The 18,425-nt window shown below is 46.6% G+C and overlaps 1 protein-coding gene across 2 annotated transcripts in view; it reads right to left on the reverse strand.

Annotated features, from left to right (window-relative positions):
• Positions 1-966: 966 nt before the first annotated feature.
• The window catches only part of FGF16 (fibroblast growth factor 16), a 56,030-nt gene continuing 38,571 nt past the window's right edge, over positions 967-18,425 (reverse strand). The window contains exons 2-3 of one of the 2 annotated variants that reach the window (XM_085608239.1): positions 8,850-8,953; positions 967-1,974 (exon numbers count right to left, since the gene is read on the reverse strand). In XM_085608239.1, the coding sequence (XP_085464365.1) occupies positions 1,732-1,974; positions 8,850-8,953 (347 nt within the window). In that variant the 3' untranslated portion in view covers positions 967-1,731. Of the gene's footprint in view, positions 1,978-8,849; positions 8,954-18,425 lie in introns of both variants that reach the window. The other variant, XM_085608238.1, reaches the window with a different exon arrangement.

Below are 18,425 nucleotides of genomic sequence, written 5' to 3' on the forward strand. Positions count from 1 at the left end.
TAAACCTGCTCAGAGCATTGACAGAGATTTCCTAATCTCCTGACATCTGCTTGCAGACTTTTCTAAAGCTGAAAACATCTCCCAGCTTCCTGCTGATCCAGTATGGAACCTTACCTGTGGAAATATGGGGGCATATCAGCAAGGGCCGGCGATAATTATCGCTCAGCGCGCTTAGCGCATGGATAATTATCGCCGGCTAGCGCTGAATTTTATCGCTGAGATGGCGTGCTATCAGCAACGCTTATCTCAACAGCGATAAAATTCCAGGCGCAAGCTGCCAAATGTGCGATTATTGCTGGAAATCCAGCAATAATCGCACAACGTTTGGCGATAGCTTGTTGATAGGGCAGGGCAGACTCAGCCATGATATCCACCTTCCATTGGATATCATGGCTAAGTAAGATGAAAAGCAGGCGTAAGGAAAGTAGCAATAACCACGGTTAGCGCTACTTTTCTTATCGCTCTGCAGGTTAGCGTGAGGCTAGATAATAGGAGGAATGTCGGTTAGTGACATTTCTCACATTCTTTTGGGAGGGAACGCCCACTTTGCATCTTATTAGAGATGCAAAGCTGGGCGTTAAGGGAAAGGGCGCTAAGGCAAGGATTCACGCAATAGCGTGACCTTGCTGATAAAGCGATAAAGTTATCGCCGCTTTTCGGCCGAAAACGGATGCAAAAGCGGCAATAATTTTATAGCGCCGCCTTGATGATATGCCCTATGTATGGTTGGAATAAGTAAGGAGAAACAGTTTTATGAAGCCATGAGTTATTACTGGATGCACTGGTTCAGTGAGATTTGGGTCAAACAGCAATGATGTTTGTTAATTCCTTAGAAGTGTTAATTTCATAGGCTAAACTGTTGGAAGTTCTGCACAAATGTTTTCTGTAATCTATACACACCGTGCACAAGAAACTACATTGATTGGTCACAGTAAGCAAATAAACAACAACAAATTAAAAAAGTAGTCCACAATATAAAGACAATTTTATTGCCAGCAAGCTCTTAAAGTCAAAATTATTATTTTGTCTCCTTTATCAGTAGGACCTTTTTTTCTCCTTTTCGAAAAAAATCCGGTCATAACATCTCTCATTAAAAATAAAGTTATTTTGAAATAAATAAATATATAAAATAAATATAATATACATTTTTTTTCTATAAATAGGGTTTTGTCCTTATGCACAGTATCCATGCCTGTATCTTAATAACGTTCCCCACAGCAGGAACATCACGCGTCGGGATCAATCCATGAGCCCACACAAAACCAAAAACCTCTTCTTCAGCAGGGTACCATCCATAGTTTTTTTCTTAGCATATATCAGTTCCAAGCTTATCAGCAGCATCTGTGTCAGTCTGTGGTGCTTCGTTCCCTCTTGCATCCATTGGTAGGGGGGACTTGTTTTTTTTAAAATTCCTCTTCTCTTTTTGAGTGTCATTCATCCCATGTTATATTCCACATTCTTTCTTTGAGTAGACATCAGGGACAGAAAGTGAAGACCAAAGGTTATATGCGGTGGTCCCACGCCTTCTAGTACCCACTCCCTCCCCGACAGAAATAGCCCCGATATACATTTAAAACGGCAAGGAGTGGTATTGTGTAGAAGTCAATGTAAGTGCTTTTCTACGTTACCTAAGGAGTCTATAGGAATGACTATGAAAAGAGAGCTTCAGCGAGAAGACGGGGGACCCAGATCCTGTATGTACATGACACCGAGAGCCATCACCTAGAAACATCACCTATAGTGGAAGAGGTCTCGGTACATGACAGGGATTTTGGCCGTTTCCACAGGCCGCGGAAGGAAGTGCGTGAACTTCTGGTGTCTCTTAGTCCTATATCCCTCGCGCGGGGAGCCATCTTTGTTTAAGGCCACATAGTACTGTCTCTCAGAATCCGGATGCTTGTACAGGGTGGAGGCGTACGTGTTGTACCAGTTCTCTTCAAACTGCTCACGAAAAACGCATTCCCTTGTTAACTTCTTCTGTGAAACAAAAAAAGCACTGAGTTAAGACATGCATTGCTTGAAGAATTTACAAATCTTCTGCTTTTCCAGCCCAAGTCAATATCATATTTGTGAAAATACAGCACAATGGATGCAGTTCCAAACTGGCTGAGGTTCATTCTTTCATCATAAAATGTAACTTCTCAATCAACAGTAGACTCGAGGTTGTGGAAGGTTTTTGTGTTTGATGTTTTGAGAGTTTGACAGTAGGCTACAGTGGGGGTGGAATAAAGACTCACAACGTCATTATCTGAGAGTACCAGTACTCTTCTAATGAGTTCTAGTACTGTTGCAGTAAAAGGGTACAGTGCTGATTCTCCTTCTGAAAAAATATATAGTGTTGGAATGCCAATTTAAGACTGGTATTAAAAAAAACGGGCTCTTAAAATACTCATAGGAAGAGCAACTCCCAACATGCATCATGCGTTCATATATAAAATTATATTTCCTGAGTTGAAGTGAAAGAAAAAAATATATATATATAGCACACAAGTGTTTTTTTTCTTCAACCGGGGGTGATCAATACACAGGGTGGAGGGAAGGATCACAAAAGACACAGGTGGGGGAAGCATCACAAAGGACGTGAGTTGGAGAAACAACTCAGCGGGACCGGGTGAGTGGAAACAATGTGGAGGGCTTGAGTGTGGGTAGCAACCCGGAGGGCAAGGTTGGGGGAGAGATACAAAGGGCAGGATAGGGCAATGTGGAGCTGGTGCAGAGGAGCACACAAAGGAGAAAGCAATGCAGGGGAAAAAGTACAGAGGGCATGGCAACATGGAAGGGGTGAAGGTAGAAGCACAAGGGCAACAGAGAGCAACATGAGTGGGGCTGGGGAGAGTAGTACAAAAAGGAGACAACTAGAAAACACATGCACTCTCATGGAGTGCTTAACCCAATAGAAAAAAGTAGTTCTTGAAAAGCAAGCAGTGGAAGGACACAAGTAATGAGTCCATGCTCCAGGGGAGGGGACAAACACAAGAAGAGGAAGAAAAGCCCTTAGAAGCTAACAAAGTAGAGTGACAATAAAGACAACCTATGGTAGACAATGGGGAGGCTCCAAGTCCACTGTAAGGTGACAATATGTCTTTTCGCCAACAGATAGCTTGTGCTGTCTGATAGGAGAGATCTAGAAATGGCTGATGTTGCCCATTTCACAATTCATGACCTTTTTCCTTTAGCCCTAGTCATTACACTTGGATGTGTAGAAGCAGGAATTTGCAGAGTAGTTTCTGTGGAGTGGTAGGGAAAAGGCAATGCAAAGTTAGGCCAGCTCCCTCATTCATGCCTTTTGTGTGTTCTCAAACATCATCAAGGCATTTCCTATGCTAATTTTCACTTTCAAACTTACATGCGAATGATCCAGATATGAGGGCTGTGGAAAGTGTGGGAAAGTGCAACAATAGTTACTTTTAACAGGGGGGCTAGGGTGGCATACATTTTTTATGCATAACAAAATTCAATACAAAGAACATTAAAATTGTATTTCCTATTTCTCTGACTTACAACTCGCAGAAGCCACGCATGTAGGGTTCAGAACCAAGGGTGTATGCCAGGCATACGTTCCAGAACTGTTCTGTAACTTATCTTTTTGATTTGTCACTTTGATGCAGGATAGGGTCGTGGTTGGTCTGAGGCAACAATTAAAGCCACTTCATTGGTTGAGACTCTCTCCAAGTCACTTGTCTAAGGCACCAAGCAGGGAATGAGGTAGGGCATTCATTCGGAGTGGGATGGAACAGTGACAGTGGCCTGGATGGAGGAAGCGGAAAAGAGGTGAGGGTAGAGGCTGGGTACCAGATGGGGCAGAAATTGGGATTAGGTGAAGGTAGGTTGTGATTAAGAGCAGACATGACAGGATATTGATGCTGGGGTGACAGCGAATAGGACACCTATGAAGCGGTGTGTGACAGGGAAGGAATAATGATGTGGCTAAGTGAAGCCGTGGTACAGTACCAGGCCTGACAGGTCACAGAGTGGCACTGTCATAAAAAGTGGTTCGGGAGTACAGAAAAGGCAGGGAGCCATTGGATTATCCTTCCACGACACACCACTACAAAGACTTCATCATCTCAAAGTACATTAAAATGCTCCAAAGTGGACTGCTCTTACCTCAAAGGCAGACAATGTGTGGTATATCTACCACCTTTCACATCTGTTCCTCACACCCAACACTGCGGTGTCCCTTAGGGTTCCATCATATCTACTCTATTGTTTAACATCAGACCTGATGACGTCTTTCAACATCACCTGTTAGAACTATGCAGATGACACTCCAAAAAGGAGGAAGACCTCTGCAACTCAAAGCTTGACGACTGCCTTTGCACCATAAACACATGGCTGATGAGTACCCACCTAAAGGTCAACACGCAATAGTCACTTGCAGACACTGGCAAAAATACCAGCCTATCTCATATGCCCAAGAAACTCAAGCTCCCTTCAACACAACAGAGAAGAAGGAAACCTAGGGGTAATCAAGGATTCAAACAAAGCATTGGAACCACATACCAACAGGGTCACAGAGACTCCCCTCCAGCCTCACACGTGCTCTCATGTAGACAAGCGCTTTAGTGCCCCGCATAAGAGGAGTACGCGCTATATAAATGCAGCAATATAATAAAATACAATACTTGCTGATGGTTGTATAAGTGGATATCTGAGGTGCGTTAATAGTATCAACTCAACCAGTGCTGCATCGACTGGAAATAATGAAACAAACAACCAGTATGAGTGAAAGTTAGTGATTCTTTGGTGAAAAGAGAAGATTGGACCTTTGCACAAAATTTTAATTAGGGAAAATACACCATCGTGGAAGCAGTTGTTTACATCGACAGCAACAAGGGACTAGCCAGGAGAAATCTGCAGCTTTGTGCTTGGACAGCACTGAAGCAGGCGGCCATGTTGGAGAGGTGGAAGGGACTGCTGTCTGCTGGGTCCAGCTGCTGCTGAAGGGCCAGGCCAGGTCTTGCAGCCTCGGTCTGTGCCAGTGAAGAGGCAGAGGACCCCTCTCGTGCTTAGAAAATAAATATCTATCCGACCTGATTTACGGCTTCAACAAAAGGATGCCGAGCGCAGCTATTAAGTGCCCTAAGCAAGGCTGACACCTGCCCTGGCAAGGCTTTCAACAGCAGATCAAAAGAGCGCCGCCTTTCATCCCAAGGAGGTACCGCATCGCCTGCAACTTGGGAGTAGACTGGGCTCTCTCTAAATTACAAGCCTCGCGAGGGCGGTAATGATATGGCCTGTCACTCAAACAATGTGGCCTGGAGAAATGTATTGGCCGTGAACTCGCTGCCACTGGTTGAGAAACACTATTCTCACCCCAGGAATACTCAGCACTAACCTGCACAACCTATGAATGATTGCATCAGAATGGACCATGCTAACAAAGTTGTTGTGGGGCAGACTCTCAAAACATTCTGCACACGTATGTGAAGCATCTATGTCCAATGGGGGGGCTGAGAGTACCAAGGAATAATGCATTTCTAATGTGGTGAACCCCTACGAAGCTGGGTCTGGTTGCTGAGTCGACTAATGTGTTCACTGCAGGGGCCTCTGTTTGACCTCATGGTCACAGGTTCAAATCCCTGTGGGTCCACTCAGCCTGTCATCCTTCTGAGGTTGATAAAAGGAGCACCATTGAGTTGGGTAATAATAAACATCTGTTATGAAGATACCCGTCTGGGTGCACGTGCGCTTTACAAATACACGTTGTGTTATTTTGGTCAGTTTCCAATCATTGGCAATGTAAGCACTGCAGTGAGTTTGGCAGAGGGCACTTGGTGCTTCCATTTTTTAGGTGGTGTCGAGGAAGGGATGACTGCACTGATGTAAAAACGTGCCTGTGCCCATGCCCCAGAATCCTAATGCTGCAGCCTGCTGATGGTCCACAGCGGCTGGGCTAGACCTGACAGGCGGCTCATTCCTCCCACGTTTGGGAATCACAAAAAATAATTTTCGGGAGTTGGAGACCAAATTCGTGGCACTGACTGGTGGCTTTGGCTACCGAATGAACACAGGATTAACGTGACCCTGGGAAGGGTTCACTAAAGATAAACCATTGAGCAATGAATGAATATCGCCCTGCAGCAGCTTCTTGGCACTAGACTTTGATCAATAATACCATCACTGGTCCATGTCTGGGATGTCTTCATAAAAGTCACACATTCCCTTTGGCCAAAGGCATCTCCCAGACACTCTAGAGTCCAGCAACAGAAGCAGCAGGCGATGAGGCATTAACCCACGATCAGAAGGTGCGCCAAAGGCCGAGCTATGCTCTGGGAAGAAGAGTTGCAAATAGTGTTGAAAAAACTATCTGTTGAAACTGTGGCTTGTGGTCTCCGCGAATGAATTGTTCATTTACGCAAACGGAGCTCTTAGGCACATTTTGTGGATGGCAACATTACATGCAGGCATGACTACAAGCACATGAAAAGAAAGCAACAGAAAACAAAGGTTAGCACAGGAGAGGAAGCGAAAGAGACAAGCAAACAAAGAAAGGAGTCAAAGTACAGGCTAGTGAGGGACTCAGAGAGCAACAGGCAGAAAAACTGTGAGAAACGAACAAGCAGCCAGAAAGCTAGAATTAGCGAAATGGAAAACCAGAGAAGCGGAGAACAGAAGAGAAGGTTAACTAGCATGGCGGCTAGCAAGAGACAGATAACCAGAAAACCAGATACCTGGAGAGAACTGAGAGGCAGCTAATTAAAGAGGCTGATAATTAACGATGCAAAGAGGCTGATAATCAGAGTGGAAAGTGAGATTAGAAACAGATAACTAGAGAATGTGATGACCAGAGAATTAGAGATGTACTTAGCCAGAGAGTTTGATTACAACAGAGGAAGATAACCAGAGAAACAGAACTGGATAGAGGGATGGCCAGGGCAATGGTTAGTTAAAGAGGCTGATAAACAGAGAGGGGTGTGACCTGAGAAACAGATAACTAAGAGTGGGATAGCCAGTGAGGCAGCTAGTTAGAGAGACTGATGACCATACAAGCAGCTAGCTAGAGAGGCTCCTAACAAGAGAGCATGGCAACAAGAGAGGAGTCTGACTATAGAAACAGATTACTGGAGAGAGTGATGATAAGAGACACAGCTAGCCAGAGAGACAACTAGCCAGAGAAGCAGCTAGCCAGAGACACAGATAGCCAGAGAGACAGCTAGCCAGAGAGGCAGCTAGCCAGAGACACAGCGAGCCAGTGCCACAGCTAGCCAGAGAGGCAGCTAGCCAGAGACACAGATAGCCAGAGAGACAGCTAGCCAGAGAGGCAGCTAGCCAGAGACACAGCTAGCCAGAGAGGTTGATAGCAAGGGAGGGCAATAACAAGAGAAATAAGAAACTTGAGAGTGGTTTAACCACAGAGGCAGATGAGCAGAGGAACAGTACTGGAGACAGGGATAGCCAGAGAGGCTGCTAGCCAGAGAGGCCCAAAACTAGAGTGGCTGGCAACAAGAGAGGATGCTGACTAAAGAAACAGATAACTGGAGAGAGTGATGATAAGAGAGACAGCTAGCTAGAGAGCCAACTAGCCATAGAAGTGGCTAGCCAGAGAGGCAGCTTGCCAGAGACACAGCTAGCCAGAGAGACAGCTAGTCAGAGAGGCAGCTAGCCAGAGACACAGCTAGCCAGAGACACAGCGAGCCAGAGACACAGCTAGCCAGAGAGGCAGCTAGCCAGAGACACAGCTAGCCAGAGAGGTTGATAGCAAGGGAGGGTTTAACCACAGAGGCAGATGAGCAGAGGAACAGTACTGGAGACAGGGATAGCCAGAGAGGCTGCTAGCCAGAGAGGCCCAAAACTAGAGGGGCTGGCAACAAGAGAGGAGGCTGACTAAAGAAACAGATAACTGGAGAGAGTGATGATAAGAGAGACAGCTAGCCAGAGAAGAAGCTAGCCAGAGAGGTTATTAACTAGAGATACTGTTAACAGGAGAGGGGAATGACCACAGAAACAGATAGCTTGAGAGAGGGCTAACCAGAGAGCCTGATAACCAGGGAGAGAGCGAGTTTGTTGGCCACATTACCGGAGGTGCAGAAAGCCAGAGAAGTACATTATCGAACATTTAGCTGAGGAGAGAAGCGGACGTAACGAAAGGGTATTCCGCCTTAATATTGAATCCAGAACATCGTACTACCAGAATATCGAGACGTAAAGTACATGTAAGCAAGTGTAGGCTTACTGTACTTATTTCTACATCCATGGGCCAGAGATACTAAACACTGGTCACAAAGTAATGGTTGCAATTTGCGACCATTGTTTTTGGGACCAGTGTGGTATTTTGCAAACTGAACAATGTACTACTAGGCGGTGAGTCGCACCTTGACCTAATTCATGAATATTAATGAGGTAAGTCGCAAATGATGACCTACTACCATATGCTGTTATCATAGGATTGGCGGCCTGCTGGGGTTAGCAGATTCCCATGTCTGTGATTGATTTTAAACAAAGCAAACTTTTTTTTAATTAAACGCAGAGTGAGAAAGAGAAAGAACTAGAGAAGGTCAATACTAAAGAGACAGATAATCAGAAACACTGATCACCAGAGATGCTGATCACCAGAAGGGCAGAGAAGTGGAGAGATACATAACCGGAGAGACAGAGAGCCCATTAATTGAATATCATATGATACATCTGGTATCATTTTTCAATGTCTCTGCAACTCCAAGAAAGTTCCAAAAGTATGGCTGTCAGAAATTGGGAAAACATGTACCTTTACATGATCATGAACTCCATCCTTCACTTGGTGACCTGACATGTTCCTGAAGCTGTGCTACTGTGACAGACACAACATCAGCTAGTGATCCAGCACCACATAGTAACAGATGGTTGAAACATAAAAAGCACAGACTTACCGACCCATACAGCTCGCCCCGCTCATTCATCCCGAGGTAGAGTCCTGAATCTACCCCACGGATACTGACAAGCCCCACCGCCAGGCTAATGAACTCCAAAATTCCTAAAGAAAGAGAAAACATCGAAACTATGAAAAAGAAAAAAGACTAGTTGAGAAGAAATTGGCAGCAACAAGTTCAAACACTTACAGTCATGTAATTTCTAGTTTTCTTATGCAGTGTGTTATTGTATTATAAGGAGTTTTGCAATGCTTAGCATTTCAATGCATTTAATACACCAAATTTTCAAGTCAATGATTTTGTAATGTGAGTACTCCTGTATCCCATTTTGTATGTAAAATCTTCAAGTGGCTGCCACTGGACACCAGCCATACCATTGTAGAGGCCCTAATCGCACGCAGATTGGACTATAGCAGCGCTCTAGCAATCCCAACTCATCTTCACAGACCATAAACCATCCCAAAGTGCTGCTGGCAGACTCGTCCCCGACCTTCGGCGTCGATCTCACACCACTCCTCATGGAGCTCCACTGGCTCCCCATCCAAAGGCACTGCCAGTTTAAACTACTCACATGCGCATTCAAATCACTGTTCAGTCACCAGCTCCACGTCCGCCATCCCACAAGACAACTCCACTGAGCATCACTCTCACTCGCACACACCCCGCATCCCTAGAAGCAGAACAGGAGGCCAATCAAATGAGAGTAGAGAACCAACGGCGGACTCCAGTTGCCGCACTTCCTCTGTGTGAACCCCAAGTCGTGAGTTATTAATATAGTGAAAATCGGTGTTTTTTTTGGATGTATAGGCAATACTATCATGTTCATAAAATGTAGAGTATATTATTGCCCTAGGCATATAAGCACAAATTTTATTGATTATTATGGTTTGTTCTAATTGTACTTATGCAAGATGATGATGTTGATACTTTTATGACTTAATTGTCGCAATAAAGTTTTTGAAATCGGAAAAATCGGAAAATCGGTGTGCACACTCTGCTCCTGCACCCGCCGTTGTGGGATGCCAACTGCCAGGCAGATATACAAAATCGTAAGAACAATGGAGCAGTGCACTCCCAAAGGAGGTCAACCAATCCTACCCACCCGCCCAACCCTGGAACGACCTCGCCCAGCACATCAGGGCCTCCTCCTCACTGCTTGAATTCTGCAAGAAGCTGAAAACCTGGCTTTGCAATCAGGTCTTCTTGTTGGGCCATCGAGACTGCCTGCACTCAGGCCCAGCCTCACCACACGCCTACTCTCACCTACTGAGCGCCGGGATACCCTCACGGGTGACAAGCAGCATTCGACAAGTCCACCTTGCACTACATTTACTCTAACCTCTCCCATGATCCCATTTATGAAATTGAAGCAGGCAGCTCCACAAGCGACACCCTTCCTCCCCCATAATCTCAGATTTCTCTTTCCACCAACCAATCAGTTTTTGATGTCTTGGAAAATCTGGAGAATTGAATGTTTACTGTATTTTGTTTAAACCCACACTTTCTTTGTGGTTTTTTAATGTTGTATTTAAAGGCATCATTTATTTTCTTTTAACAGAACATACCACTATGAATTAGAAATAAATAAATATTCACAGGTCAACAATTCCCTTCACTCCTCGCACAAAACCGAGCTCTGGTTTTCAGTGGAAAAGCCAAAACCTATAAGAAACACTTGTAGAGATATTTTCATGCTGGTGTTCTGTGGTCTGACATTCTAAATGGCCGGCCATCTCCTGGTTTCATGGTGGTCACATGTTCACTTCTGCCCTATTAGATCTTAATATTCTTCCAATAATCCTAAAAGTCTGATCAATAAGAATAAGTGGAAACATTTTCCTAATCACACAATCAAACACCTGGAAACAACACATACAATCAAAACGTGGCTCTTCCATTTCTATATAAAAGGGCGCCAAATGAAGAAAGTGCCCAGATGCCATAATAATGGTTGAAAGCGCTATAGAAATGTCAATAACTTAACATGTAAGAATTAATAGCAAACCATGTGTAGAAAACGCACAGCAGACACAAAGGGCAGAGTTCTGGTTGGCTTACATTGTCTGAAGGCACAGTTACCTTTTCCACACCGGATTGCTTTCTTGAAACTGGTATGTAACCTCTTTGTAAAAACATTGGGGCAGATTTACGAGGAAGTGCCGCAGCGCGACAACGCAAGCCCTTTGGCTGCGCCACACTGAAGCACTTCCAAAGCACAGGAATGCAACATATTTACAATAATATGTCGCATTCCTCTGCTCTCCCCTGCGCTGGCGCACAAACAGCTGCCATGCGCCAGTGCAGACACTCTTGTACAACGGTGCAAGGATGCCTGCGTCATGGGGAGATTGTTTTTGTGCAGGAAGGGGCACCTTCCTGCACAAAAACAATCACTACAGGCATTTTCCTCTTTCAATGCATGCTGTAGAATGCAGCACGCATTGAGAGAGGAAAAACCGAGGCGAAATGAAAACATTTCTCCTCGTTGCGCCTCCCTACGCCGTAGCCTTCAGATGTATTTCCAGATTTACGATTCCTCGTAAATCTGGATATGTGTCTGGTTCCAACACCCCCAGCAACACCCATGGAATGCTCCTTTCACGCAAAGTGCTGCGTGTAAAGGGGACATATTTACAAAGACAGGAAAAGCCACGCAGGGTGGCTTTTCCTGTCCTTGTAAATATGGAGCAGTAAAATACGCCACCAGTACGTCACAAAAAGTGACGTACTGGTATCGCAGGGGGCTTGTAAATTTGCTTGTAAATTTGCCCCATTATTTCTCGTTTTATGTGTCCCTTTTCTACGTTTCCCGCGTTCCACCATGTTGGAAGCTGCTGTAACATGAGCATGTTATGGGGTTTTTCTTTGCCTGTGCACAAGCTCAAGAGATTTATATCCGCGATTGGGGCAGGGTTTTTTCAGCTGTTGTAATTCCTTGAAATTCCCATGATAGTCTGGCTGTTGACAGCATGGAGCGGAGGAGCTTCAGGGAGACAGACTGGGGGCTCCTGGGCTGGGGACGCGCAGTATCCATGGAGTAGACATGGGGAGACCCTGAGACACAACCAGAAAAGTTGTTACAGTAAGATAAGTTTTGAATAACTTCTGCCTGGTGACGTCTCCCTGCTCCCCAATCCATGTTGTTAAGAGCCCTTTATACTAGACTAAAACCAGGGTCACTTGCCGGGCGAGTCTGAAGACCCTGCCGGAAGGTGAGATGAAAACTACGAGGTGCACTTACTCAAAGCGTTGCATGCAGCCATTGGAGTATCTCATTGGCTGAGGGTGGGTGGAGGGTCAAGCTAAGGAGCCATTTAAGACGTTTGGCTCTGTTTGTGTTTTCTACCCTAAATGATGGTGCAGTCAAGCTCTGCCCTTTGTTATTATGATCCGATGTGCAGTCTTGAATGATTTACTTCTGTCTGAGGTGATAGGCTATGGATTGCTTTGGGTCTCAAAAAGTGATAGTAAAGTGTGAGTATTTCAGTCTGTATAATAATGACAGTTTACCGCTCACTCTCTGTGGGCCTCCAGAAAGTGGTATTCATTCACCCACCTATCCTTACAGCTGATGGGAAGCAAACATAGCGCCTCGCAACAGCTCAAGCACATGGATAGCCAGTTGTTGTGTGGGCCAAGACATTCAAAGGAAGTAGGAGAGAAGGTAGGGCAACAGTTAAAGAAGGCCTTTAATGTGTTTGTGAGACCAGGGCCGGGATCCTGCCCCTCACAATCCCCCCCCTTTCTTTCCACAGAGTGCCCACCGGCTCCATGAGATTCAAGCTGTACAAATAATTACTCGGGATTAATCTCAGGGTAATTCATTCTGGGTCCCTATTTGTATTACTATTTTTCCATCAGCATTTGATTCATTTTTTTTGTTTTAACCCAATGTTCATTTCCACTTCTTCCAACTTTCGGGAGGCTGACCCGCCATACCTTTTCTAACGTTTTATTTACAAGGGGAGATCCCCACGACTCCCTTTTAATTTTTCATGACATGTTCTGTCTTTTCTCCATAAAACGTACACTTTTCCTTAATACAATGTTCCTACCCTTGCTCACTGTTTTTGTACCGATTTTACTTTTTTCCGAAGTGTTTCTCCCATTTTTGTTCCCGTGAAATTTTTGTCTCGATTTACTCCCCGTCGCCATGTGCTATGTAATAAAATGTGAGCTCGTGCCATCTGATGCTTAACTGAAATCTGGATTCTGATGGGGAGATTGTGCTACAAAAGTAGAAGAGCTCACGAGCGTGCCTCGAAGTTCTGTTCCGCCCCCTTAGCAAGGAGGTGTTGAATCCGATAAATAGTTCCTTGCTCCAGCAGTGTGCTTGGTGTTGAGCGTAAAACTCCTCAGTTATCAGAGGCTGTCGCCCACAGCAACAGGAGAGGGACGGCACAGCATGGAAATAACGCCTGTATCTGCCACCAAACTGCGCTGGAATACGCTGCGCACACCAGGGTGCCGGCCATCTGACCTCCAGTATGAATTCTGCTGCACAGATGTATCTGGAGCTTTGCACTTTCCCACTTGCCTCAGAGGGACTTGTGGTCATGCATGAACACATGGGCATTGGTATGCTACACCCATGTATCCCATGACATGTAAGTTGCATTTGAACACATGGGCATTGGTATGCTACTCCCATACACTCCATTACTTGTAGGTTGTATTTGAACACATGGGCACTGGTATGTTACAGCCACGTATCCCATGACCCGTGAGTTGCATTTGAACACATTGGCATTGGTACGCTACACCCATGTATCCCATGACATGTAAGTTGCATTTGAACACATGGGCATTGGCATACTGCAGCCATGTATCCCATGACCTGTAGGTTGTATTTGCAGGATGTATGCCGAAATATCGACAGCAAAAATATCGTGGTGCCAGAATACATTTTGAGACAAAACTATGGAGAAGGCTTTGCATATTCGTTAGCATAGATTTACTATGAGCTCCGCATCCACATACCTAAAGATATGGATATATTGTCAAGGTACAGGTGTGGAGTTATGAATAATAATCTATGCTTGCCCTATGAACTCACCACCTCGATGTTTCTGTCCTTAATGTTTCTCACTCGCTGTTCTGGTTCCAGATACTGTGAGGCTGATACTGGGGTGGAGCCCCAGAGTCGAACACTCCTCCTGTACCTCAGCCGCCCTCTGGCGCAGCTCTCTGTCCCTGTCCACATATGTTTCGCAACACAAGGACTTCTAAACTGGCGCGCGGGGCGGTGATGGAATACCAGCCTGAAAGCGGACGAAGTCCAGGGTTATTGTCAATCCACCCCCTCGCCCCCCGTGTAGTGGTGCAGAGACAAGGGGGGGGGGGGTGTCACTAAAACACTGGGGCTTATTTACAAGCCCCTTGCGCCGCCGGTGCATCACTTTTACCCATATTAAAAGTGACGCACCGGTGTAAATAAGCCCCCCTAGTGTTCTGGCGCCATGCAGGGCCACAATGACCAGGGCGTGGATGTTGCATTGATACAGGCCGCACGGGGCATTCGCCATTGTTAATGCCCACATTCTTGGCCTGACATACTCACTAGTTTTCCATATACTGATCTAAGGCAACTCCTTCGATAAACGTGTCCTGGAAGACCTGGCTTGTGTGTTTTTTCAGGACAACTTATTTGGAGTCCAAGTGCCCTCACACGTCAGAGTTGTGTAAAATTGATAGATACGCTGATGCCCGTGAGATGTTTGAGCGATATTTGAGCAAGGCGAGGTCCCAAGGCACCTCAGGGCTGAAAGCCATGCACTGGCCGCCCAGCCGTTCACCTTTCACAGGCGGGTTGTAAAATGCCTTCTGTTGAGTTGGTTCATGCCATCAGCCGCTTCTCAGTACCCAGAAGCACTTTCATTTCTTGCGTGCGTCATGTAAATAGCCATTTTTATATTGGCGCAGCTGGATGTCAAGAAAAATGCACTCGGTGAAGGTGGGAGACAGTCTCGAACCCCTGCTGGGCCCACTCAACCTTTCATTGTTTTGGGGCTCATTAAATGAGTGCAAGAGGTGGGTATACATTATACTCATGAATGAAGCAACGCGCCATCCTTTAGTTTGAGGTTTGAGCGACATATGTGATAAAACCTGCTCTAAATATCACATAATATTAGAAATGAGCACACTGCACGTGCTGCACTCACCAGGCACGGGACTGTGTGCACGGCAGACAGCACCTACCTCCCTCAGCCACAAACATACCATAAACCAGGTGACAACGTGACAGGAAAGAAACACACTGTAAGGCACGACTATGCAGCCTGTCGTCACAAACAGAGATGAAGGAACACAGTCAGACAGTGGATACCACGACCGGAGATCGCTCCCTCCCTCACAAACACACCACAAAGCACGCACTGCACACCGAGTCCAAATCCCGACGAGCAATCACCCCCTTCCACAAACACAAAGCACAACGAGTCACACACTGGGCTTCGCTGAGCATGCACAGCACATACATACACTGCACACACAGGACGCAGGCAATACACCAAAACAAAGACTGTGGCATTCCAACCAAGAGCACAGACACTCATCCGTACATCGAACATCACAGACAAACTCACGGAGCCCCCGACAAAGCTCAGCTAGCGCCCTTTAACTTGCTTAGAACGTCTTGTGCAGCAGAAAAAATCTCCCCAGGTTCACACTAACCCCCAAGTAAGACATCTAAAGGAACACAAAGGGCTCCACCCAACGCGCACCCCTTCTTGCCCAGTATTTGCTGTAGCGGACAGGCATGTGTGTGGTGGGCAGGCTGCAGATGGCTGGACGTGAGCCACTCACACAGCAGAGGCGGTGACAGACCTGGTCCTTTTCAGGTGTTAATGTTGTGACTGTGAGTCAGATGATCTTGGACACAAGATTACGTGGAGCTTGAGTGTTGCTTTGCTGAGTGAGTTGGCTGAATGTGTGAGTGCATGTTGACTTTTTGAGTGTGTGGCTCATTGACGGGTGCCATATTGTAGTAGTTCTTAATTCTGTTTCCTCTTTGTTCGTGTTCCTTCGGGTTTGTCTCTGTAGGTCTTGATTTTATGGATTGCGTCCTTTGTAGGACAGAAGAGTGGCATCTGACTGTTTTTTGTATATCTCAGTCTCTGCGTCATTCGCAGCTGTGGTACTACCACGTCTCGTTATTCCCCCTGCCGTCACCAGCTGTAATGCCAGGGCGCTCTGGGCCATTCTTGGGTGTAACTGTGGAGGCTGGTTTAGAGGTGCCAGAGTGGAGACACTGATCACACCTTAGCTCCTAGGGAGTCCTTTTCACGTGTTCATCTAGTGCCTTTTACACTGGCAGATAAACTAGGGAAGGCGAGTGTCTTCCTTCTATGATCCACAGAACCGCTCAATGTCACATGTGCTTGTAAAACACCTTTCACCCGCACCAAGAGTGGGTCAGTGCTTTGCGACCCCTGTGCCAGCCCCTGTTTGCTCAGTTTGCGCAGGAGTCCGAATTCTGAGTTGTGTGGTAGTCACTGCATTTGGTAATCATCAGGGGGCAGATCTATATTGGAGATGCGCCACTTTTACGCCGCCGTTGCGTCACTTTTGTGACGCAGCGGCGGTGTAAACCCTGCGCCATGTTGCGCCATATTTACATCATGACGCATCTATGGAGATGCGTCACGATGTAAAGCCCTGCGCCACGTAAAACCTGCGTCAGGTTTCACGTGGACGTGTCGACAGAGGGGGGGGCGTTCCGTCGCAGGAACGACCCTGAAAAGTGACTCAGTCAAATCTATAAGATTTGACTGAGTCACTTTCCCAACGCTGATGCGCCAAAACCCTGCGCCTGCTTGAAGCAGGCGTAAGGCTTGACGCACCATGTTAGGGTTAGGGTAGGTTGGAACAGTGCTGGAGTTGCGTCGCGCTTGCGACGCAACTGAAGCACTGCGCCAACCTTACACCATCGGATGCGTCACGCATCTGTTTATTCCTGTGCCATGATGCGCCGCATTGTAAATGCAGCACATCATGTGTGGCGCAAGGGTAAACTTGCGTGACGCATCATTCCTGGCGCATCCTTGCTGATTTGCAGGGATGCGCCAGGAAACATAAATCTGCCCCCTCGGGGCAGATTTATGTTTCCTGGCGCATCCTTGCTGATTTGCAGGGCTGCGCCAGGAAACATAAATCTGCCCCCTCGGGGGCAGATTTATGTTTCCTGGCGCATCCCTGCGATGCGCCAGGAAACATAAATCTGCCCCGAGGGGGCAGCATAAATCTGCCCCCTCGGGGCAGATTTATGTTTCCTGGCGCATCCCTGCAAATCAGCAAGGATGCGCCAGGAAACATAAATCTGCCCCGAGGGGGCAGATTTATGTTTCCTGGCGCATCCCTGCAAATCAGCAAGGATGCGCCAGGAATGATGCGTCACGCAAGTTTACCCTTGCGCCACACATGATGTGCTGCATTTACAATGCGGCGCATCATGGCGCAGGAATAAACAGATGCGTGACGCATCCGATGGCGTAAGGTTGGCGCAGTGCTTCAGTTGCGTCGCAAGCGCGACGCAACTCCAGCACTGTTCCAACCTACCCTAACCCTAACATGGTGCGTCAAGCCTTACGCCTGCTTCAAGCAGGCGCAGGGTTTTGGCGCATCAGCGTTGGGAAAGTGACTCAGTCAAATCTTATAGATTTGACTGAGTCACTTTTCAGGGGCGTTCCTGCGACGGAACGCCCCCCCCTCTGTCGACACGTCCACGTGAAACCTGACGCAGGTTTTACGTGGCGCAGGGCTTTACATCGTGACGCATCTCCATAGATGCGTCATGATGTAAATATGGCGCAACGTGGCGCAGGGTTTACACCGCCGCTGCGTCACAAAAGTGACGCAACGGCGGCGTAAAAGTGGTGCATCTCCAATATAGATCTGCCCCCTCATTTCAAGTTACATTTTTGCAGGTCACACAAGCTTGAATTTAACTGGAGAAAACCTTACGGTATTTACACATTTCTGTTCTGTGAGCACCAAAATCTGCATGTTATTCCCCAGAAACTCGGGATAGAAGCTACTTACCACAGCTAATGAATTCCATTCCCAGGGAGTCCGATTTTATCGGGTGTGGTAAATAACAACTACGCCTCTGACACCCTCATGATCAGGGCCTTTTACGTCACCGTTCAGCCACGGTGGTAACAAGAGGGGGAAGCAGAGGTGGGATGCTGCTGGTAGAGGCACGTGAGAGAGGACAGAGGGTATCAGGGCAAAGGAAGCATAAAACTAATGCCAAGTTCTGCAGGTCACTTGTAGGGCACTTAACATGGCCAATAAGAAGCTGCTGCGAACTACTACTTGGAACAGGAGCGTGAGAGAGGCCACGAGAGGAGAGGAGACCACAGAGTGGTGGTGAATGCACGTGTATCTGAGGGGAGTCCCCAGTGCTTAATTTGAGCAGGGGGTTTCCTGTATTTGGCACCAGCACTTAATTAGCAGCACCGGCACTTATGACAGTCTACCACATGGTGGTGCTGTTTGTCTGATTTAGAGTGAGCACAACAACATTGGTTTACTAATTCAATATACATTAAAAATGGCTATTACCTGCCGCTA

This window comes from Triturus cristatus, chromosome 5_2, assembly GCF_964204655.1.
Source record: "Triturus cristatus chromosome 5_2, aTriCri1.1, whole genome shotgun sequence".
In the NCBI taxonomy this organism is placed as follows: domain Eukaryota; kingdom Metazoa; phylum Chordata; class Amphibia; order Caudata; family Salamandridae; genus Triturus; species Triturus cristatus.